The sequence below is a fragment of the Narcine bancroftii genome, chromosome 13 (assembly GCF_036971445.1).
Source record: "Narcine bancroftii isolate sNarBan1 chromosome 13, sNarBan1.hap1, whole genome shotgun sequence".
NCBI classification, from domain to species: Eukaryota; Metazoa; Chordata; class Chondrichthyes; order Torpediniformes; family Narcinidae; genus Narcine; species Narcine bancroftii.
The window spans coordinates 67,909,135-67,933,645 of record NC_091481.1 but is presented as its reverse complement, the minus strand read 5'-3'; the positions used below and the strand labels follow the sequence as shown (position 1 = coordinate 67,933,645).

Here is a 24,511-nt window from a genome sequence, read left to right as displayed (position 1 = left end):
CCATAACCCTCCAACCCCCGCACCAATCTACGTGAAACTCCGCTAGTTCCACCTACCCACTCCCTGCCCATAACCCTCCAACCCCCGCACCGATTACGTGAAACTCCGCTAGTTCCACCTACCCACTCCCTGCCCAGAACCCTCCAACCCCAACACCGATCTACGTGAAACTCCACTAGTTCCACCCATAACCCTCCAACCCCCTCACATCCATATACTCATCTAAGCTCTTCTTAAATGACAGAATTGACCCTGCCTCTCCTGGAAGGTCATTCCACTCAGCCACTGCTCTCTGAGTGAAGAAACAGCCTCTAAAGTTTTGCCCCCTAACCCTTAACTTATAAACCCTTGTTCCAATCTCCCCTAACATCAGGGGAAAGAGCCTATTCACATCTACTCTATCTGTTCCAATCATAATTTTAAATACCTCTATCAAATCCCCTCAACCTTCTACGTTCTTAGTCTACTCCATCTTTCTCTGTATTCTAGATACTGCCCACACCATAACTAATTTTAATATCATTTGCATACTTACTACTTTCTATCCCGTTAATTAATGTGTCAGACAAACCAGAAAAGTTCCAGCACCAGTCCCCAACGTGACACACTACTCACAGGCTTCCAAGCACAGGAGCCACCCTCCACCCTCTGTTGTCTACGTAGAATCTGGTCAAAGGCCTCTGAAGTCCATGTTAACCACATCAACTGCCACACCCTTAGTGATGTATTTTATTTCTTCAAAACACTCGACCAAAATTATTCAGACGGGATGTCCCACCAACAAATCTGTGCTGCTAACCCAGATCAATCTCTGCCTCTCCCGGTGAAGATTAATCAGTAAGATTTTTCAGTACAGCGTGTGCTACATGGTGGTCAGTAAGAAACACACACTCCGTTCTCGCTGCTGCCATCAGGAAAGAGGTATCGGTGCCACAAGACTCGCACCCACCAGGTTCAGGAACAGCTGCTCCCCCTCCACCATCAGACTCCTCAACGACAAACTCAATCAGGGGCTCATTTATAGACTCTGACTTGTGTACGTAATTGATTTTTTAAATCCTCTCTGTACTGCACAGTCAGTTTGTTTATATTTGTTATCTGTTTACATTTCTCGGTTTGTTTACATGTTTACGCTAGGTACGGTTTTTCCAGGTTCAGAAACAGCTGCTTCCCCTCCACCATCAGACTCCTCAACGACAAACTCAATCAGGGGCCCGTTTAAAGACACTTAGTTTTGCACTTTATTGCACAGTCAGTTTTTTACATTTATTTGTTTACCTGCATACACTGTGTACAGTTTTTTTGTGCACTGCCAATAAGTGGTAATTCTGCCTGGTCCACAGGTAAAACAATGTCATGTATGTACTCTGGCAATAAATCTGAAATCCAACAACCTCCCTGCTGTGAGAAACTGAAGATTGGTTTGGTTAACACAGCAGACAACCTGCAGAGCAGGACCAATAACTGGGTCTGATTACCTGCTTGCAGTGACTGAAACCTCCATAAATTGGGCTCATGGACTGCATCCAGCTTTCATAGATAGCCTCCTGCTCCACATCATTCCTTCTCGATCTATGTAAAAGTAGAGATGTTGAAGTGAACTTATCCTGGGACCGCTCTGAAACGTATGTGGATTGTCAGGGAATGTAATTCCCAGGATTACTCTGAATTACCCGTGGATCGTCGGATAACTCTGAATGGTCTGTCGTTTCCGAGTGTTGTGGGGAGGGGGGGGGGGGGTTCGCACATGCACTCACAAGTCCCAAGCAATAACACTAGCAGCTTTTCCTGTTCTCATAAACACACATCCAGCTCCTCTTCTACAGCCCCGTGATGTTCGCAGGCACCTCCCCGATATTAGCAGTTGGCTCATGTTCTCAGGTAAAAGAGAAGTCTGCAGATGTTGGGGTCCTGCACAAAAGTGTTGGAGAAACTCAGCAGGTCAGGCAGTAGTCACAAGGAGAAAAGACAGTCGAAATTTCGGCCCTGAGCCCTTCCTCAGGAGTCCTGCTGAGTTTCACCAGCACTTTTGTACACTCCAATAGACCCCAGCATCTGTAGATTTCACACAGGACAGGGCAGGCTGGGACTGTTTCCCAGGAAGGGTGTAGATAATGTGGATGGACAGTCTACTTCCTGGGACGGGGACTCTAAAACTAGAGGCATAGGTTTCAGGACAGAGATTTAAGGGAGACCCAAGGGCCACCTTCTTCGCAGGGAAGATGGTGAGTCTGTGGTAGAGTCCAGCAGCCAGATGTGTTGGGAATTACCCCGGAAACAGTCAGACTACCAGATGTGTTGGGACCTGTCTCAATTACAGTCCAGCAGCCAGATGTGTTGAAAATTGACCCAGTTATTGTTGGCAGCCAGATGCGTAGAGACCTGTCCTGGGAGCAGTCTGGCAGCCAGATTTGAAGGTAGCAGGAAGAGGCCAACAGCCAGATGGGTGGGCACGTCCCCAGAACAGTTGGGCAGCCAGATGTGTGAAGAATTGTCCCGGGAATAGACAGACAGTCAGATGTGTTGCAAATTGTCCTGGGGACAGATGGACAGACAGATATGTTGGGAACTGTCCCAGGAACAGTTGGGCAGCCAGATGTGCTGGGAATTGTCCCGGAAACAGTCGGGCAATCAGATATGTTGGGAATTGCGACAGATAAGAATTATGTACTTACAGCACATCTTCTATGAGTTCTTTCTGGGAGAGGGCAGTCTCCTGAGCATCCTGCATCTTGCCTTCCATCGCTAAGCGAGCACTGGTTTGTGCAGCGTGAATCTGTAGAACACTGAGGTTAATGTTCTCCTTCACAATGGCACTGGAAACAAAAAGAGCAGTATTTGGCCACACAGCATTGATGGAGTATTCTAAGAGCTGAATATACAGCCTGGTGGGCCAGTAGTGGTAAGGATTATGGAAGAGGAGGAGTTGGAACACGTGGTCCAGTTTCCCTCTCCAATGATTCGCCATGTTTCATGCACAAATCGCCAACCAAAACAGTTTCCCCCCCCCACTGTCACGCTCCCCAGAGACATAACCCACTGACCCATGCTCCCCACTGTCTTGTACCCTAGAGGACCCACGCTCCCCTCTGTCATGTTCCCTATCAGAGAGATTCCCCCCTCCCTCCAATGTCCAATTCCCCATCAGAGAGATGACCACCAGGACCAGTGCAGGGGATCCCCAGTCCATGACCTGACATTGGAGCAGGGGTGATCCCGGTCAATGACCTGACATCGGGGGGGGGGGGGGGTCGCCACCTAGTGACCTGGGACTGGAGCAGGGGGGGTCCTGGTCCATGACCTTGGACCAGAGCAGGGGGATTCCCAATCAGTGACCTCAGACTGGAGAGGGGTGGGGAAGTTGATGTGAAGTATGCACCAAGGCTGTTGAAGGAGACTCTGGATGTGGGGAAGGAAAGAGCAGAGTGAAGAGCAGAATGGAAGCTCTGTTTCTTCTACACCAGAGCCTGGTACAGGTGTTCAACCCCATTTACCTGTGGTCAGTCGTTGGCCTCTGCTGAGTAACGATCCTGTTGACACAGCGACCATCCCGTAACTGGAAGGCAATCTGAAGTTGAAAGGGGAGCAGAGCTTTCTTCCGAAGTTCTGGAGAACAGGAAGGAGCACAAGAACAGGTCTGAAAACATGGATGTGGTTACACTATACTGCTTTCTGTTCTCATTCAAGTTTAAATGACAGCTGCTCAGATTTTACTCGCTGATTAGATAACTAATAAGCATCCAATGTGTTAACGTGCAAAACTGGGCCACAGTGGGTGTTAGATCACTGTCTCTCATCACTGACCATATCTGTGAAAACCCCAGTCTGCTTAGCACCAGGTCCCAATGCAGGGTCCTGTACTGGGACAGCAGCAGATCCCAACACAAATGTATAGATTTTTGAGATATTGTGGAATTCAAGGTTGTGGGGACCAGGGTGGGATGGTGGATATGTCCATGAGCAGATTGGCTGCGATCTCACTGAACAACGTAGCAGGCTCGATGGGCAGATCAGTGACTCCTGCTCTCCATTCCGATCTTCTCATGTCACTTACCTTCTCGCTCCATGTCCTTGATCCCAAACTCAAAGGTGATCGTCATGTCCTTGACCACATTTCCAATCTGTTTCACAGATTTATGGCTGATGTTGTCTTCATATTTGAAATACCTTCAAGAAAAATGAAGTTAACCTCACTCACAGAAGGTGACTGGACCAAGTGGAGGCCACTTGGCTCCTCGAGCTTACCTCACTATTTCATATGACCAGGACCGATCTGACCAGCCCTCCTCATCCTCAATCTTGCAAATATTTATCTATCACCACTTGAAATATCTCAAATGATCTGGCCTTCCTGTTCCTCAGGGGTGGAGAATTTTACAGATTCCCCTCCCTCAGGGGCAGAGAATTCCGTGGATTCCCCTCCTTTGGGGGCAAAGAGGGATTCACCTCCCTCAGGGGAAGAGAATTCAGTGGATTCACCTCCCTCGGAAACAGTGAATTTATGGAAGGTATAAGAATTAAAACATAAAGGTTAATTCAGTGGTTCTCAACCTTTTTATTTCCACTCACAAACCACTTTCAGTAATCCCTATGCCATCGGTGCTCTGTGATTAGTAAGGGATTGCTTAAGGTGGGAAGTGGGTGGAAAGAAAAAGTTTGAAAACCACTATTTTAATCGTACCTAACTGACTCGTTAAGTGCATGGTTTCAGAACTCCAAAGGAAATGGGGCAATGACAATTTTTCTCATGCAAAATATTTCATTAACAGTCAGGTCTAGAGCAGTGATTCTTAACCTTCCCTTCCCACACACATCCCACCTTAAGCAACCCCTTTCTAATCACAGAGCCCCGATGGCAGAGAGTTTACTTAAAGTGGGATGTGAGTGGGAAGAAAAAGGTTGAGAACCACTGGGTTAATTGGAGTATTAGGGCAGCAATGGCATGTGGGGCAGGAGGGGCTATTACCATTCTGAATGTCTAAACGTAAATTTTAAAACATCCTCTTTCTTCAAGTTAAAATGCTCAGTTTGCTTTAAGTCATCCTCACAATCGTCAAGGTCCTTTCCTCTGGTGAATACTGAAATAAAGTATTAATTGGGGACCTCCTTTCCACCATCACCCCAGATGGGTCCAATTCTCACACAACTCATCCTCTTGTCTTTTTTTTTATTTTTTATTTTTCACACTATAAACCACATTGATCAAGATACATACATTTTTCTTTTCAAATATATAGTGTCGTTTTCTCCCCCCCTCCCTCTTCCCATCCCACCCTCCCTACCTCCCCTCCCATTCATTTAAAGTTCAGAATCTAAGATAAATTAAACCCGTCAAACAATGTTGTCACTCAATAAAAATAAACAAGAAATTCCACTGAATCAATTCTTTTCATTCTCTTCTCCTTCTGTCATTTTAGGTGGTAGATGTCCCCGGTAGGTTTTCTCTATTGTGTTTCATGTATGGCTCCCATATTTGTTCAAATATTGTAATATTATTTCTTAAATTATGTTATTTTTTCTAATGGAATACATTTATTCATTTCTATATACCATTGTTGTATTCTCAAGTTATCTTCTAATTTCCAGGCTGACATAATACATTTTTTTGCTACAGCAAGGGTTATCCTAACAAATCTTTTTTGTGCTCCATCCAAATCAAGTCCAAATTCTTTGTTTTTTATGTTACTTAGGAGGAAGATCTCTGGGTTTTTTGGTATATTGCTTTTTGTGATTTTATTTAACGTCTGGTTTAGATCTTCCCAAAATTTTTTCACTTTCTCACATGTCCAGATTGCATGAATTGTTGTTCCCATTTCCTTTTTACAGCGAAAACATCTGTCAGATACTGTTGGGTCCCATTTATTTAACTTTTGAGGTGTAATGTATAGCCTGTGTATCCAGTTATATTGTATCATACGTAACCTCGTGTTTATTGTATTTATAGTTCCAGAGCATAGCTTCTCCCATGTTTCCTTCTTTATCTTTATGTTTAAATCTTGTTCCCATTTTTGTTTAGTTTTACCATTTGTTTCCTCATTCTCCTTTTCTTGCAGTTTAATATACATATTTGTTATAAATTTTTTGATTATCATTGTGTCTGTAATCACATATTCAAAATTACTTCCCTCTGGTAACCTCAGACTGCTTCCCAATTTATCCTTCAAGTAGGATTTCAGTTGGTAGTATGCCAACACTGTATCGTGAGCTATATAATATTTATCCTTCATTTGTTCAAAGGATAATAATTTATTTCCTGAAAAGCAATTTTCTATACTTTTGATCCCTTTTTTCTCCCATTCTCTAAAGGAAAGGTTATCTATTGTAAAAGGGATTAGCTGATTTTGCGTCAGTATTAGTTTTAGTAATTGGTAATTTGTTTTATTCCTTTCTACATGAATCTTCTTCCAAATATTGAGCAGATGATGTAATACTGGAGAATTCCTACGTTGTACCAATTTTTCATCCCATTTATATAATATATGTTCAGGTATCTTCTCCCCTATTTTATCTAGTTCTAATCTAGTCCAATCTGGCTTTTCCCTTGTTTGATAAAAATCTGATAGGTATCTTAATTGTGCGGCTCTATAATAATTTTTAAAGTTTGGCAGTTGTAAGCCTCCTTGTTTATACCATTCTGTTAATTTATCTAGTGCTATCCTTAGTTTCCCCCCTTTCCATAAAAATTTCCTTATTATTTTCTTTAACTCCTTGAAGAATTTCTCCGTCAAATGTATTGGCAATGCCTGAAATAGGTATTGTATCCTTGGGAAAATGTTCATTTTAATACAGTTTATCCTTCCTATTAGTGTTAGTTGTAAGTCTTTCCAATGCTCCAAATCGTCCTGTAATTTTTTCATTAGTGGATAATAATTAAGTTTATATAGATGGTCGAGGGTTTTTATTTATTTGTATACCTAGGTATCGTATTGCTTGCATTTGCCATCTGAATGGTGATTCTTTCTTAAATTTTGAGAAATCCGCATTATTCATTCGCCTTGCTTCACTTTTATTTGCGTTAATCTTGTATCCCGACACTTCTACATATTCCTTCAATTTCTTATGTAATTCTTTTATTGATATTTCTGGCTCTGTTAAGTATACTATAACGTCATCTGCAAATAAACTGATTTTATATTCCTTGTCTTTTATTTTTATCCCTTTTATTTTATTTTCTGTTCTTATCAATTCTGCTAGTGGTTCTATAGCTAACGCGAACAATAAGGGCGATAGTGGGCATCCCTGCCTTGTTGATCTGCTTAAGTTAAATTGCTTTGATATATATCCATTTACTGTCACTTTCGCCAATGGCCCCTTATATAATGCTTTAATCCAATTAATATATTTCTCTGGTAAACTGAATTTTTGTAGTACTTTGAATAAATAATTCCATTCTACTCTGTCAAAGGCCTTCTCTGCATCTAAAGCAACTGCTACTGTTGGAGCTTTATTTCCTTCTACTGCATGAATTAAGTTAATAAATTTACAAATATTGTCTGTTGTTCGTCTTTTTTAAATAAATCCAGTTTGGTCTAGATTTACTATTTTTGGTACATAGTTGGCTAATCTGTTTGCTAATAGTTTAACTATTATCTTATAATCTGTGTTAAGTAAAGATATTGGTCTATATGACGCTGGTGCGAGTGGATCTTTCCCTGTCTTTGGTATTGCTGTAATTATTGCTGTTTTGCATGAATCTGGTAAGCTTTGTGTTTTATCAATCTGGTTGATTACATCCAGGAGGGGAGGAATTAATAAATCTTTAAATGTTTTATAGAATTCTATTGGGAATCCATCCTCTCCTGGTGTTTTATTATTTGGTAGTTTTTTTATTATCTCTTGTATTTCTACTATTTCAAATGGTTCTGTTAATTTATTTTGTTCCTCTATTTGTAATTTTGGGAATTCAATTTTAGTTAAAAATTCATCTATTTTGTCTTCTTTCCCTTCGTTTTCAGTTTGGTATAATTGTTCGTACAATTCTCTAAACTTTTCATTAATCTCCGTTGGATTATATGTAATTTGTTTGTCTTTTTTCCTTTTTTTTTAATTTCTTTTTTTTTGAAAATTTTTATTTTTCACACCATAAATCACATTAGCCATGATACACACTTTTTCCTTTTCACACATATACAGTGACATTTTCTCCCCCCCCTCCCTCCTCCCAACCCACCCCCCCCACCCCCCCCTCCCGTCCATTTAAGGTATACAATCTAGGATACATTAAATCAGTCAGACAATGTTGTCACTCAACAAAAATACACCAGAAATTCTACTGAGTCCATTCTTTTCTTTCCTTCTCCTTCCATCAACTTAGGTAATGATTGTCCCCAGTAGGTTTTCGCTATTGTATTTAATGTAAGGCTCCCATATTTGTTCGAATATTTCAATATTATTTCTTAAACTATATGTTATTTTTTCCAATGGAATACATTTGTTCATTTCTATATACCATTGTTGTATTTTCAAATTATCTTCCAATTTCTAGGTTGACATAATACATTTTTTTGCTACGGCTAGAGCTATCTTAACAAATCTTTTTTGTGCATCCTCCAAATCAATTCCAAATTCTTTGTTTTTTATGTTACTTAGGAGGTAAATCTCTGGATTCTTTGGTATATTGTTTTCTGTTATTTTGTTTAATATCTGATTTAGATCTTCCCAAAATTTTTTTACTTTCTCACATGTCCAGATTGCATGAATTGTTGTTCCCATTTCTTTTTTACATCGAAAACATCTATCAGATACTGTTGGGTCCCATTTATTTAACTTTTGAGGTGTAATGTATAGCCTGTGTAACCAGTTATATTGTATCATACGTAGCCTCGTATTTATTGTATTTCTCATCGTTCCAGAACATAATTTCTCCCATGTTTCCTTTTTTATCTTTATATTTAAATCTTGTTCCCATTTTTGTTTAGTTTTACCATTTGTTTCCTCATTCTCCTTTTCTTGCAGTTTAATATACATATTTGTTATAAATCTTTTGATTATCATTGTATCTGTAATCACATATTCAAGGTTACTTGCCTCTGGCAAACTCAAACTGCTTCCTAATTTATCCTTCAAGTAAGATCTCAATTGATAATATGCCAGCGCTGTATCTTGAGTTATATTGTACTTATCTTTCATTTGTTCAAAGGATAAGAATCTATTTCCTGAAAAACAATTTTCTATTCTTTTAATCCCTTTTTTTTCCCATTCTCTAAAGGAAAGGTTATCTATTGTCAAAGGGAGTAACTTGTTTTGCGTCAATATTAGTTTTGGTAATTGATAATTTGTTTTATTTCTTTCTACATGAATCTTCTTCCAAATATTGAGGAGATGATGTAATACTGGAGAACTTCTATGTTGTACCAATTTTTCATCCCATTTATATAATATGTGTTCAGGTATCTTTTCCCCTATTTTATCTAATTCTAATCTCGTCCAGTCTGGTTTTTCCCTTGTTTGATAAAAATCTGATAGGTATCTTAATTGTGTGGCTCTATAATAATTTTTAAAGTTTGGCAGTTGTAAGCCTCCTTGTTTATACCATTCTGTTAATTTATCTAGTGCTATCCTCGGTTTCCCCCCTCTCCATAAAAATTTCCTTATTATTTTCTTTAACTCCTTGAAGAATTTCTCTGTCAGTTGTATTGGCAATGCCTGAAATAAGTATAATATCCTTGGAAAAATGTTCATTTTAATACAGTTTATCCTTCCTATTAGTGTTAGTGGTAAATCTTTCCAATGCTCTAAATCGTCCTGTAATTTTTTTCATTAGTGGATAATAATTGAGTTTATATAGTTGGCCGAGATTTTTGTTTATTTGTACACCTAGGTATCTTATTGCCTGCATTTGCCATCTAAATGGAGATTCCTTCTTAAATTTTGAGAAATCCGCATTATTCATAGGCATTGCTTCACTTTTATTTACGTTTATCTTGTAACCCGACACTTCTCCATATTCCTTCAATTTCTTATATAATTCTTTTATTGATAGTTCTGGTTCTGTTAAGTACACTATAACATCATCCGCAAATGGACTGATTTTATATTCCTTGTCTTTTATTTTTATTCCTTTTATATTATCTATTCTTATCAATTCTGCTAGTGGTTTGTCTTTTTTCCTTGATGCCAATACCATTCTCTTAGTTTGTTCTGTCTTAAGCTGCCATTCTAGAATTTTGTGCGTTTTTCCTCCTAGTTCATATGTTCTTCTCCACCTTCATTATGTTCTTCTCCACCTTATATGTTTGTAGTGTTTCATATTTTATTTTTTTATCTGCCAATTCTCTTCTTTTAGTTGTATCTTCCTTCATTGCTAATTCTTTTTCTATATTTGCTATTTCCCTTTCCAACTGCTCTGTTTCCTGATTGTAGTCCTTCTTCATCTTGGTTACATAACTTATTATTTGCCCTCTGATGAACGCTTTCATTGCATCCCATAGTTTAAACTTATCTTTCACTGATTCCGTATTTATTTCAAAGTAAATTTTAATTTGTCGTTCAATTAATTCTCTAAAATCCTGCCTTTTAAGTAGCATAGAGTTTAATCTCCATCTATACATTCTTGGAGGGATGTCCTCTAACTCTATTGTCAATATCAGGGGTGAGTGGTCCGATAATATTCTAGCTTTATATTCTGTTTTTCTTACTCTGTCTTGCATGTGAGCTGATAACAGGAATAGGTCTATTTTTGAGTATGTTTTATGTCTACCCGAATAATATGAATATTCCTTTTCCTTTGGGTGTTGTTTCCTCCATATATCCAAAAGTTGCATTTCTTCCATCGATTTAATTATAAATTTGGTTACTTTGTTCTTTCTGTTAATTTTTTTCCCAGTTTTATCCATGTTTGAATCCAAATTAAGGTTGAAATCCCCTCCTATTAGTATGTTCCCCTGCGTGTCTGGTATCTTCAAAAAAGTATCTTGCATAAATTTTTGATCTTCTTCGTTAGGTGAATATACATTGAGTAAATTCCAAAACTCCGAATATATCTGACATTTTATCATTAAATATCTCCCTGCTGGATCTATTATTTCCTCTTCTATTTTAATTGGTACATTTTTACTGATTAATATAGCTACTCCTCTTGCTTTTGAATTATATGACGCTGCTGTTACATGTCCTACCCAATCTCTCTTTAATTTCTTGTGCTCCATTTCAGTTAAATGTGTCTCTTGCACGAATGCTATATCAATTTTTTCTTTTTTCAGTAAATTTAGCAGTTTCTTCCTTTTGATTTGGTTATGTATTCCGTTAATATTTAAAGTCATATAGTTCAACGTAGCCATTTCATACTTTGTTTATCTTTCCTTTCCGTTTCCTCATCATCACCTTTCCTTCTTATCCATTTCTGCTTTCTTGTTTTGAACACTTTATAAGACAACATTTCTAAAACATCAAACATTTCCCTTATTCTCCTATCTAAAATTTCTTTAACCCCACTATCCCCTCCCCTTCCTGAGTTGCCCTTTATCCCTTGTCGGGCGATCACATCTCCCCTCTCCATTTGGATTTGCGAATTCACTCGCAAGCGTCAACTGATTTCGCAGTGACTGTAACTTCTCCCCACCCAGCCCCCCACAGAAAAGATTTTAATTTTCATATATAACAAAGGTCACTCTCTTAATTCCCTCCTTACTTCCTCTCTTCCCTTTCTTTCCCTTATTAATTCTTATCTATACTTTATATATTTTCCTTTAAATACGGATATACTCATGTACACACATATATATGCTTGACGTCCTGTTTTGCGGAAACTGCCAAAATGTTTGGCCTGGAAGTCAGCCTGAAGAAAACTGAGGTCCTCCATCAGCCAGCTTCCCACCATGACTACCAGCCCCCCCACATCTCCATCGGGCACACAAAACTCAAAACGGTCAACCAGTTTACCTATCTCGGCTGCACCATTTCATCAGATGCAAGGATCGACAACGAGGTAGACAACAGACTCGCCAAGGCAAATAGCGCCTTTGGAAGACTACACAAAAGAGTCTGTAAAAACAACCAACTGAGAAACCTCACAAAGACAAGCGTATACAGAGCCGTTGTCATACCCACACTCCTGTTCGGCTCCGAATCATGGGTCCTCTACCAGCATCACCTACGGCTCCTAGAACGCTTCCACCAGCGTTGTCTCCACTCCATCCTCAACATTCACTGGAGTGCTTTCATCCCTAACATCGAAGTACTCGAGATGGCAGAGGTTGACAGCATCGAGTCCACGCTGCTGAAGATCCAGCTGCGCTGGGTGGGTCTATTCTCCAGAATGGAGGACCATCGCCTTCCCAAGATCGTGTTATATGGCGAGCTCTCTACTGGCCACTGTGACAGAGGTGCACCAAAGAAAAGGTACAAGGACTGCCTAAAGAAATCTCTTGGTGCCTGCCACATTGACCACCGCCAGTGGGCTGATATTGCCTCAAACCGTGCATCTTGGCGCCTCACAGTTCGGCGGGCAGCAACCTCCTTTGAAGAAGACCGCAGAGCCCACCTCACTGACAAAAGGCAAAGGAGGAAAAACCCAACACCCAACCCCAACCAACAAATTTTCCCCTGCAACCGCTGCAACTGTGTCTGCCTGTCCCGCATCGGACTTGTCAGCCACAAACGAGCCTGCAGCTGACGTGGACATTTACCCCCTCCATAAATCTTCGTCCGCGAAGCCAAGCCAAAGAGAATATATACACACACATACATATAGTTCGTGGTCATTTTTACTCTCGTTACATGTCTTCATCTCTCTGTCTGTTTTGTAATTCTGCAAATTTTCGTGCTTCCTCCGGATCCAAGAATAGTCTGTTTTGCTGCCCTGGAATAACTATTTTAAGTACCGCTGGGTACTTTAGCATAAATTTATATCCTTTTTTCCATAGGATTGCTTTTGCTGTATTAAACTCCTTTCTCTTCTTCAGGAGTTCAAAACTTATGTCTGGGTAGAAAAATTTTTTTTTGACCTTTGTATTCCAGTGGCTTTTTGTCTTCTCTTATTTTCTTCATTGCTTTCTCCAATATATTTTCTCTTGTTGTATATCTTAAGAATTTTACTAAAATGGATCTTGGTTTTTGTTGTGGCTGTGGTTTCGGGGCTCATGTTTTATGTGCCCTTTCTATTTCCATTTCTTCCTGTAATTCTGATCTTCCTAGGACCCTGGGGATCCAATCTTTTATAAATTCTCTCATATTCTTGCCTTCTTCATCTTCCTTAAGGCCCACTATCTTTATATTATTTCTTCTATTATAATTTTCCATTATATCTATCTTCTGAGCTAACAGCTCTTGTGTCTCTATAACTTTTTTATTAGATTCTTCTAATTTCTTTTTTAAGTCCTCTACTTCCATTTCTACAGCTGTTTCTTGTTCTCCCACCTTGTCCACTCTTTTTCCTATATCCGACATGACCATCTCTAATCTATTCATTTTTTCTTCTGTACTTTTAATTCTTCTTTTTATTTCACTAAATTCTTGTGATTGCCATTCTTTTACTGATTCCATATATTCTTTAAAAAAAATATATCCATTGTCTTGCCTTTCCCTTCTTCTTCCATTTCTCTATGTTCTTCTTCTTCTTCTTCCTCTGTGTTGGTCATCTGTTGTTTCCTTGTTTTCTTTTTACTCTCTTCTTTCTTGTTCTCGTTGTTTTCTTTGTTCTCTTCCTGTTGTTGTGTTGTAGCTGTCATTCTCAGCTGTGGAGATCGACTCCTCAGCTGGTCCCCCCTCCCGTCAGTGTTTTTTTTTCATGCGCATCGCGCATGCGCGAGGAGTCGCGCATGTGTGGTTGCACACTTTTACTTGGCTCCGCAAGCCATTTTTGTAGTTCCGAGCTCAGGACTTCAACTGACCTTAGGGAGCGGGCTTCTCTCTCCGCGGCGGGCCTCCTCGGACAGGTAAGGCCTTCACCTTCTTCTTCCGACGTTCTTTCTTCTTCTCTTCTTCCCGTTGCTTTCGACATTTCTTTCTTCGCTGCCATTTTCTTCCCACCTTTACTTTCACTTTATTTTAATTTTTATGTTTGTGCCTTTGTGTTTTGTGTGTTTTTTTTTAAACTTTTCCGGAGAGGGCTGGAGTTCCCCGACTGGCCACTACTCCATCACGTGACTCCTCTCCTCATCCTCTTGTCTTAACGTACTTGTACAACACCATAATACTGCTTGCTATGGCCTTCTCACGGCCCCTTCCAGTTCACCCAAGTACTTTCTTAAGGTCTTTCTTGTCATTCTTGAGAGCTCTATCAATTCCTATCTTTAAACCTCTCGTAAACTTTTCTTTTCATCTTGACGAGATTTTCTGTACACCAGCTTTTACCTGCCTCAGTGGAATATACTTGTTAAATGTTCTCGGAACATTTGCCACATTTGAGTACGTCTGCTCCCAAGTTCCTGCACAACAGCATCATATTTTCCCCTTCTCCAATGAAATGTTTTCCCAAATTGTCTATTCCTGCCCCTCTCCAGTGTAAAGGAGAGAGAGAATAGCGATCACTTTCTCTGAAATATTCTTCCACTGAGAAATCTGACACCTGAACTGGTTCATTTCCCAAACCCAGGTCACGTATAGCCTCGACTCCAGTTGACCTATCTACATAGTGTGTCAGGAAACCTTCCTGAACACACCGAACAAATTTCATTCCATCCAAACCCTTCGGTCTAAGATGGTGCCAATCAATATTAGGAAAGTTAAAATCACCAATCGATACAACTTTATTATTTTTGCTTATTTCAAGAATCTACTCCTCGAAGTCTCTGTTACTATTGGAGGGTGGTCAATAACATTCATCCATTAGGATCATTGCCCCCTTCCTGTTCCTGCCTTCCACCCACATAGACTCAGTAGACAATCCCTCCCCACTTTTCTGCAGCTGTGGTAGTATCTCTGATATTCAGTACTCACTGACTCCTCAGTGCCCTACTATATGTCCGACCCTGGTTTGTCCTTCCAAAGTTCCACACCTCACACTTGTCTGCATGAAATTCCATCTGGCATTTTGCAGCCCATTTTTCCAGCTGGTCCAGGTCCCTCTGCAAACTTTGAAAACCTTCCTCGCCGTCCACTACACCTCTATTCTTTTTGTGCCCATCTTCAAACATGTTGATTCAATTTAAATCATCACCCAGATCACTGACCAACAACAATGAACCCAGCACCGATCCTTGAGGCCACTAGGTGCAGGCCTCCAGTCAGAGAAGCAATCATCCACTACTGCCCACTGGTTTCTCTCATAATGTTAATGTCTAATCTAATTTACTACCTCAAATGACGCCAAGCGATGGAACTTTCCTGACTAACCTCCCACTGGGGTGGGACGATCTTGTCAAAAGCCTTATGGAAGTCCATGAAGTCAACATCCACTGATTGGTTAAACACAACACACCACGCTCAAAGCCATGTTGACTATCCCTATTCAGCCCCTGACTATCCATACACAATCACTTTGAACGCCTTCCATTAACTTACCTTCCACTGACGTCAGGCTCACTGGCCTATAATTTCCCAATTTATTTTTGGAGCCTTTTTTAAACAATGGAACAACATTAACTACCCTCCAATCCTCACCTGTGGCTAAGGACGTACATCTGCCAAGGCCCCAGCAATTTCAACCCTAGCCTCCCTCAAGGTCCAAGGGAATACCTTGTCGGGCCCTGGGGATTTATCCACCTTTATTTGCCTTAAAGTAGCAAGCATCTCTTCTTTCTCTGTTTAGGTTCCATGACTTTCCTGCTGGTTTGCCTCACTTTCACAGACTCCGTGCCAGTCTCTTGAGTAAATACTGATGCAAAAAAAACCCATTTAAGATCTCCCTCATCTCTTTTGGCTCCATACTTAACTGACCACGTTGAATTTTGAGGACTAATTTTGCCCCTTACTATCCTTCTGCTCGTAATATACCTGTAGAAGTCCTTAGGATGTTTCCTTCATCCTGTCTGCTAAAGCAACTTTCTTTTTGCCCCCCTAATTTCTTTCTTGTTTTTTATATACTCCTCTTCAACTAAATCCAGTTTAAACACCCCAGGAAGCAGCATTAGCAAACCTTTCTGCAAAGTCCCCCTGTATTTCAGATGCAAACCGTCCTGCAGGTACAGGTCTCTCAACTTCAGGGAAGAGTGTACAATGAACAGCCTACATGTTAAGCCGCATTGCCCTCCTGTTTCTAGCCTCACTAGTCGACACAGACTCAAACAGAAGGGGGCGGTCATTTAGAACAGGGAGAAATTTCCTTGCTGAAATTTGGACTCATCTACCGGGAAGGGCCTGTGGAAGCTCAGCTGCTGAGTCCGTATAGTTCAGAGGTCGTTGGATTCAGAAAATCTGAGGCTCAGTCAGAGGAGCAGTGCTGGGGTGAAGGGTTGGGTGTGGTCTGCTTGCAACAGTGGAGTCAGGGTCACAGGTTCGCTCCTTCAAATTTTATTCTGCTTCCCTGTTATCCTCTGATCAAAATGCTCGACTATTTCTGGCACCATCCCTCCCACTCTGTCCCCAACCATTCACCTCCTCTGGTGATTTCAGCCCTGTTCCATCCAACTAGCCTGGACATATCACACTGGGTCCCCGAGTCAATCACTGATTTGATTGTGGTCAAGGCTAGGCCCAACCCCCATCCCCATGGCTTCCCCACCATTCCATCCAGGAACTGGTCCTCCGCCCTGTGGCAAAGAATATGTGCAGACCACTGCTATCGAACAGACCCCAAACACTCACAGCCCATCGTCTGCAAAGAAGGTGAGGAGGACGTTTGTGGCAGTGATGTGATCTTCCAAAATGAGCTCAAATTCATTGTACAGGCTGGCTGGGTTGGTGATGTTCACCTGGGTAAAAAAAAAAACCGTGAAGGTTCAGGGGTGTCTCAAACCTCACACACCACTTCGCATCGATCCAATCTTCAAACCACTGTTTCCCTTCCACTCAGCTGACTCTACCATTGACCAGCATCCGGGACAATGGGGCAAGTGGGAGCTGGGATAATGGAGCAAATACTGCCTCCACCGCTCTGGACTCCGTGTGCCATCACGCTTCTTTCAGACCCGTCCTGGTCCCCGTGCCAATTCTCAGCCCCACTCCCATTATCTGTGCCAATTCCTAGCCCCGATCCCCATGCCGATTCTCAGCCCCAACCCCCATGCCAATTCCCAGCCCCACTTCTGGTCTCTGTGCCGATTCCCAGCCCCACACCCGGTCCCCATGCCAATTCCCAGCCCCGCTCCTGGAGTCTCTTGTTCACCTTAATCATGGTGGCAGATTTTCTCACCTTTCCCCCAGTTTTGTCAGCTAACTGTCCCAGTTCCGGTAACCTGCAGTCTGTGCCTTCAATGGTCAAGACAGAGACAATTACCCTGGAATGAACAGTTAAACATGGTGTGAGACATTGCTTCTTGTTGTGTCTACCTGCTAAATCCAGACAGGGTCTATCTTGGGGTGCAGCAAAGGATCTGAAGCAGTTGGGAAGGTCACTGTCTGGACAGGTTTTATTTTGGGATGCAGAGAAGGATTCAGAGTGGTTGGGAAGGTCACCCTCCCTCCCAACAGGCTGTGATGGAAAGTTATTCCTTGGCCATCCTTTAGTTTGGACTATCTGGGTTTGTTGCTGAAACATGGACGTGATGTTGAATACCTTCCCCTTGCCTGAGCCTTCCACCCCTTTGTGCATCTACCCTCAGAGACGACAACCAGACTGCAGCAGTGAATGTGGCTCCATGTGACCAGTTGTCCCGTTTGACAATGTCCTGCACTTGACACTTACCCCTGCTTCATGGCATATTCAGCAAGGTGACGGTAGAACAGCTTAGAGCACTGATAATCCTCATCTTTTTTGATATCCTCCAGATTCCCCAGGATGGTGTTGGCCCGTCCGTCGGTACAGATTATAACCTGTGAACAAAACAGGTGGTGGAGGGGTGGGCAGATGGAATGAGCTGCTAGACAAAGTGGTAGAGGCAGGTATGTTAGCTTCCTCTAAGAAACTCCTGGACAATGACATAGATGGGAGGGGATTGGAGATGTCTGGGCCTGATGCAGGCAGGTGGGACTAAAGCAGGAGGGGCACATCGTTCAGCAGAGATGAGCTGGGCCTTTCTCCGTGCTGTATGATCCTGGGAGGTCACAGAAGCTAAGGAATTCAGGAAAATGAATGATGATGTCTTGGAACATATATTCAGTACCACTTAGTACTTAATGGAGTATAAATCCTCACAGCCTGACACAGGGTATCTTCGTGTGGCAAGTTGGGGAAGAGAATAGCTGGACCTGAAAAAGACATTTACCCCTTCATTAATGCTGCAAGAACAAGCTGGGGAACTACAGGTCTGTGAGCCCAAGATCAGTGGTGGAACCGTTACTGGAGGGGATTCTGGGTGATAGGATCCACAGACATTTGTAAGGCACGGGACTGGTTACTGATGCTCACCATGGGTTTGTGTATGGGAAATGGTGACCAAGAGGATTGACGAGAAGAGGGTGGTATATGTTGTCAGTAAGGAGGACCTTTGACAATGTTTCCCATGATAGACTAGTCCGGAATGTCAGATGACAAAGAATCCAGGGTGAGCTGACCAATGGGAAACAGAATTGGTTCGATAGTAGGAAATACAGGGTGGTGGTGGAAGGTTGAGACTCAGACTGGGGGCCTGTGACCGCAGAACTGGTGCTGGGTCCATTGGTGTTTGGCATTTATGTGAATAACTGGGACGAGGACGCAATTGGCACGATGTGTTTGCTTGCTGCTGGTGACAAAATAGTCGGTTCAGTAGATGGTGAAAGAGCAGCAGGATCTCAATGAACTGGGCAAGTGTGATGGAGCTTAACTCGGACATTAATCAGGGAGACAAGGTGGTGAGGGTGGCGTTTAGCCCGACTGCTTTCATTTCTGCTGTGATCGACGTTGCTGAGATTACTCTTCCAGTTTTGTGGACAGATTTGGGAGCTTCACCACAGGAAGGGTGAGGGGTGACATTTAGAATGGTTGGAAATGTTTTCCACAGTAGGAGGTCTAAAATTATCTATAGGCTTAAGGTGAGAGGGGAAAGATTTATGAGGAGATTTCTGAGGAACAGAGGGTGGGAATTATGTGGAATGAGCTGCCAGATGAAGTGGTAGAGATGGGGACAATTCTGACTTGTACGGGGAGAGGAAAGGTTTCAAGGGACGTGAGCCAATCACAGGCAAACAGGGCAGGCTGGTCAGTGTGGACAAAATGTAACGTTACCATCAAACTAGGAGGGAGAGGGGCACTAGCCGAGCCACGAGAGGTGCTCTCCTCAGGATGGGAGATGTAAGTCGTCACAACACAACTGACCTTGGAGTGCGCTTTCTGAGCAGCCATTGCTATGGATATGAGTGCAGCAGGGCCCAGTGCAGTGGAACCGCACTCCTGTAACCTGCAGGGGCGAGACAGGCAACAAACAGCATGAGGGCAATTAAACCACCACAAATCACTCCTGTCCTGGTGAAGGCAAGACCCTGCTCAACTCGCACACATCCACTGTTCTCTTCTCACTGGAGGATGGGTCTGGTCTCGTATGCACACATACATAAACAGTGGGATGGGTCTGGTCCCACACCTACACACACACACAGTAGGATGGGTCTGGTTTCCCTCGCACACAATGTGATGGCTCCGGTCCCACGGGCATGCATATATACACACATTGGGGGATGTCTCACTCATGTGTGCAGACACACTCTCTCTCACTGTGGGATGGGTCTCGCACACACTCACTGGGGGATGGGTCTCCCTCTCTCCATCTTTCTCACACACATATGTAGTCACTCACACACACGCACACTCTCTCTCTCTCTCTCTGGGGGACCGGCCCCATTGACACGAATCTTACTGAAGCATAAATGAAATATAAATGCCAAAACAAACCAGGATCTGAAGGAAGTGAAAAGACCCGTCACCACATGTTGAGCGACTGTGTGACTCTTTCGGGCATTGGCAGTGGTGAAATAACATATCTGAGAGGCTTTTATATACATGCGGTTATGAATGGAGTGTGGAACTTGAGAGCAGGGAGGTGTGAGCGCATGTGTGTGCAGCATTTCTTGCAGTTACAAGAGTTGGTACTGAGGGGGTGATTGGTGGGGAGCAATGAATGAAGGGACAGGGATCACACATAAGCACAAGAGCTAGAGATTAATTTGGCAATTTGTTTGACACAGGCAATATGGGCCAAACCTGGATCAGGGCTGTACACCTCTATATGTGATTTGAGAGATTCAGGAGTAGAATTGTTACATACATATAGTGCAGTAAGAGCCCCTTTCAGCCCACAAGCCCAATTACACCCAAATGGCCTACAGCTCTCAGTACGTTTTGAAGAGTGGGTGGAAACCAGAGCACCCAGAGGAAACCCATGCAGACAGAGGGAGAATATACAAACTCCTTACAGACAGCACTGGATTCAAACTCCGGTCCTGATTGTTGGTGCTGTAACTACGTGGCGCAAACTGCTACACTAACTGTGCCGTCAAAGAAGATGATGGAAATTTGTGGAGAACACGTGCAAGTTCGGTGAAGACGGTCAGGAGGTTGCAGGATGGGGTGGTTTATTTAGTGAGTGGGGTCAGGCAAGTCCTCTCACAGGAGGAAGAGCAATTGCAAAGTGGAAGGTGTTATTCATGTGCAGGAGCAGAATAGTCCTGGAACTTTCTCTGGAACATTTGTGTACTGCATCGGTCCTCAGGGAAGAGCAAGAATGAGGTTGGAGAGAGCACGAGGAAGACTGAAGTGAAGAAGGAGAAATGGGAGGGAAGGAGCATAACTGTGATGGCCAATCTCCAGTAACTCTGTCGTCAGTGCTCGAGGTAGGTCAGTCTTGCTTCCAGCGAGTCACGGATAGAATTCCCAGGGACAAGGATACTCACATCTGTATTCGGTGACGGAGAGCATCTTTGCTCTCGGAGATACTCTGTGGCAGGGGTTCCTCTAAACCCTTTCTCTTCAGATATTCCTGATCAATTAATTCGAAGTCCTGCAGGGTGTGCGGAGGGCCCAGCCCGTCCCCAAAGATGGTTACCTGAGAAGTCAGTCAAAGGCAACAGAGTTTAGGTGTGATTTTCCATCACTGAGCATTCGCTGGAACAAGGCAGGTACCTGCACGTTCATGGGAATCTGGTACAAACTGGAGGTCAAACAGAGCCTTTACGTAGCAAAGGCAAAGATACGTCACCGACATTTCGGGCTTGAGCCCTTCATCAAGGTATGAGAGAATGCCGGCAAGCATCCCGAACAAAAGAGGAGGCGGCGGTGGGGGGTAGGAAGGCAGGCAATGATAGTTGGAGAAAGGAGGGAGGGGACAGCAGTGATGAAGGGGAGGGGGGATGGATGGGTGGGTAGAAGAACTGGAAAGACTGGAAAAGGGGGGGTGGGGAAAGAAAAGGCGAGCAGGTTTAATGGAAAGCTGTAAAGTCGATGTTCATGCCTTGTGGGTGGAGGGGGCCCAGACAGAAAATAAGGTGTTGTTCCTCTAATCCGTGGGTGGTCAGGGTAGGATGGTGCATACGGCCATCTTTACCTTCGCTACATAAAGGACCCTGTGTGACCTACTGAGCTTCCCCAGCATTTTGCGTTTTTACTCCAACCACAGTATCTACAGAATTCTGATTTACAATGAAACTCCGCTATAACGTGATCGTTGGGGTCCATAAAATCACATCGTGGAAAAGCGGGATCATGCGAAATTGGGGTATCATTGTATTTCCCGGTTTAATTTGCATACCTACATCATTTGAATTCCTCCTTTATTTGGAACATCCCAGTTATTCTGTATGCATTTTAAATCCGAGAGCCTGAGGTCTCCGCTCCTGCCCAAGAACCCGAGGTCCCCACTCCTGCCTGGAAGCAGGCCACTAGGCCCATCGGGTCTGTTCCGTGACTATGCACTAAGCTAAACTCACACCTAGTTCCAATAACCAGCCTTTTCCCCATAAGTAGGCATATGGTTTGTTGGCCTTCATTAGACAGGGGACTGAGTTGAAGAGCTGTGAGGTAATGTATAAAATTCTGGTTAGACCATACTTGGAATATTATTGCAAGTTCTGGGTGTCTCATTACAGGAAGGATGTAGATGCTTTGGAGAGGGTGCAGGGGAGATTTATCAGGATGTTACCTGGATAGAAGAACATCTGATGAAGCAAGGTTGACGGAGCTGGGGCTTCTCTCTTGGAGCGATGAAGCAGGAGAGGAGACTTAATGGAGGGCTTAGATAGGCTGTACCTTTTACCCCAGGGTGACAGTAGCAAATATTAGAGGACATCTGTTTAAAGTGAGTGCGAGTGTCTGGAATGCATTACCAAGGATGGTGGCGGAGGCTGGTGCAATAGGGACATTCTGGCACAAGGTGGCATACTTACGTGGGGCTTGAGTAGAGCCTGTTGCCACTGGTGACACATCCGGGGCAACGCGCAAGAGATGTAATGTGCATGCATGGGCCGGAACGGGGAGTCGGAACAGCATGGTGGTTCACGTTCAAGTGTGAGGCTCGGAAGGAGGAGAGTAAGTAGTGTCGTGAATGGGAAAGGCAGGTGGGGTGTGGTAAGAGTGGTTTCTGGGAAGAAAGTTGTTGGTTGAAAATAATAAATGACGACACCATTTTGTGCTGAAGAACAAGTGAGTGTTTGCATCTATCTTGCAGTCCCAACAAAAGAGAGGGTTGTGGGTGTGAAATAGGGAAGGGTTAGATTGTTGTGGAGGAGGTTCATTTGGGGCAGCACAACATTGTCAGCTGAAGGGCCTGTACTATGCTGTTCAAAGTCACCCAGGGTCCCGAAGCTGAACCTGGAGGTGACGGTTCTGCCCTGCACCAGGGGGTTGGTTTCAAGGTTCAGCGGTGTAAGTGGCAGTGTTAATGTGCACAGCAAATCAAGTAGCATCTACAGAGGAAGAACCGATCAACAATGCAGTCCCCGCAGATGTTGTTTGACCTGCTCAGCATTTCCAGCATTCTCCATTATTGATGAGCCCCATGAAGGCGAGAAGATGCACTGACGACTTCCTCCTGACCAATGGTCCCACCTCAGATGTTTCCCCAGGGGTCGCTGGGTCCAGGTGTCACAGGGGGAGGGTTTGAGCATTGATCCCTCATTTCCTACCTCATTATTGAATGTGACCAAAGCAACTCTCGTCCTGGGTGATGTCTGAAGCAGGTAGTCGAGTGATTGGTTCACTGCCTCTTGGACAGCCTGTAACAAAGCAGCATCCAGGTGTGAGTGACGTCAATGAGCTGAGCAACATTCAACCTTGGTCACAATGGAGAAATGAACCACTTTCCCTGTGTGGTCACTGTATGCCTTACCCCCATCCACATCCTGGTGGTCTGTTCTCAACTGCCAGGTAACTCATCTGTACAAAGTAAAGGGTTTTTTTTAAAAAACACAGAGAGTTGTGGGTACCTGGAATGCATTGCCAGGGATGATGGTGGAGGCTGGAACATTAGGAGCATTTAAGAGATTCGTAGACAGGCACATGGATGAAAAAAAAAATAGAGGGTTATGGGGCAGGGAGGGTTTCATATTTTTATATATAAAGGTCAGCACTGCATCATGGGCTGAAGGGCCTGTAGTGTGCTGTAACAATCTATGTTCACCACACCACTTACACAGCTCTTCTCCATTGGAGCGTGTGGGTTTCCCCTGAAGAAGGACTCCCCAAGCTTCAGGATCACTGGAGAGGGTCAGAGCAGTCAAGGGAACCTTTGGCCCCAGCCACGATCACGGGTGATAGGTTCCAGACAACCCAGTCTTCTCCTTAGGATGTGTGTTGGAGGCCTTCTGCAACCAGTAGGTACTTCTTCAATCTGTCTCTTTTCACAGGGCAACACTTCTTTATGAAGGGAAGTAAAAATCTTATTTATTAAATTGAAAACAGCTTTTCGACCTTGGGGTTCATTTTCCCCTCCCCCATATGTTCTGTCATTTTTATTTGTCATTTAGTTTCAAACCTCTTTTCACAACTGAAGGAATGCAGATGTTCCCATTCGCCCACCCCAGGACTTCTCCATTGAAGTAGCAGGGGAAGGCCACTCAGTCCCTCGTGCCTGCTCACTGTGGGCAAGTTTTGTACATCCGCCACTTTCCTAAACAAAGCCCAAACACATTGATTGACTCAAGAGCCTCACACTCTGTCCAACCCCATCTTCAGTTGCCCCATGATCGAACCTCCACACCTCATGGCTGGTGATTCCACTCTCCTTTGGAGATTGGAGTAGAGACAGACACAGCACAGTAGCAGGTCCTTCTGGCCCATGAGCTCGTGTGACCAATGAACCTACTAACCCTATACATCTCTGGAACGTGGGAAGGAACTGGAGCACCCAGAAGAAACCCACATGGTCACAGGGAGAACAGATAGCGGGGGGTGGGGGGGGAGGGGTTGCTGGTGGTGTTATAGCAATGCGCTGACCACTACCTAACTATGCTCTCCTGATTGAATTATTATTATTATAATGTAAGGGCAAGATGCTGTTTTGTTCCATCTACAGACTCTGTGCAACTGCATGGATCTTGACCTTTGCCTCACCAGACCAGGTAAACT

General features: G+C 43.3%; 1 protein-coding gene across 3 annotated transcripts in view; it reads right to left on the bottom strand.

Moving 5' to 3' along the window:
* The window catches only part of LOC138748515 (circularly permutated Ras protein 1-like), a 74,237-nt gene that overhangs the window by 20,622 nt on the left and 29,104 nt on the right, over nt 1–24,511 (bottom strand). For 2 of the 3 annotated variants that reach the window (XM_069908853.1, XM_069908855.1), the window contains exons 9-18: nt 23,071–23,160; nt 20,845–20,996; nt 19,274–19,355; nt 17,723–17,850; nt 17,231–17,315; nt 16,684–16,790; nt 4,055–4,167; nt 3,495–3,606; nt 2,676–2,816; nt 1,479–1,572 (exon numbers count right to left, since the gene is read on the bottom strand). In XM_069908853.1, coding sequence (XP_069764954.1) covers nt 1,479–1,572; nt 2,676–2,816; nt 3,495–3,606; nt 4,055–4,167; nt 16,684–16,790; nt 17,231–17,315; nt 17,723–17,850; nt 19,274–19,355; nt 20,845–20,996; nt 23,071–23,160 — 1,104 coding nt within the window. The remainder of the gene's footprint in view (nt 1–1,478; nt 1,573–2,675; nt 2,817–3,494; nt 3,607–4,054; nt 4,168–16,683; nt 16,791–17,230; nt 17,316–17,722; nt 17,851–19,273; nt 19,356–20,844; nt 20,997–23,070; nt 23,161–24,511) is intronic. The other variant, XM_069908856.1, reaches the window with a different exon arrangement.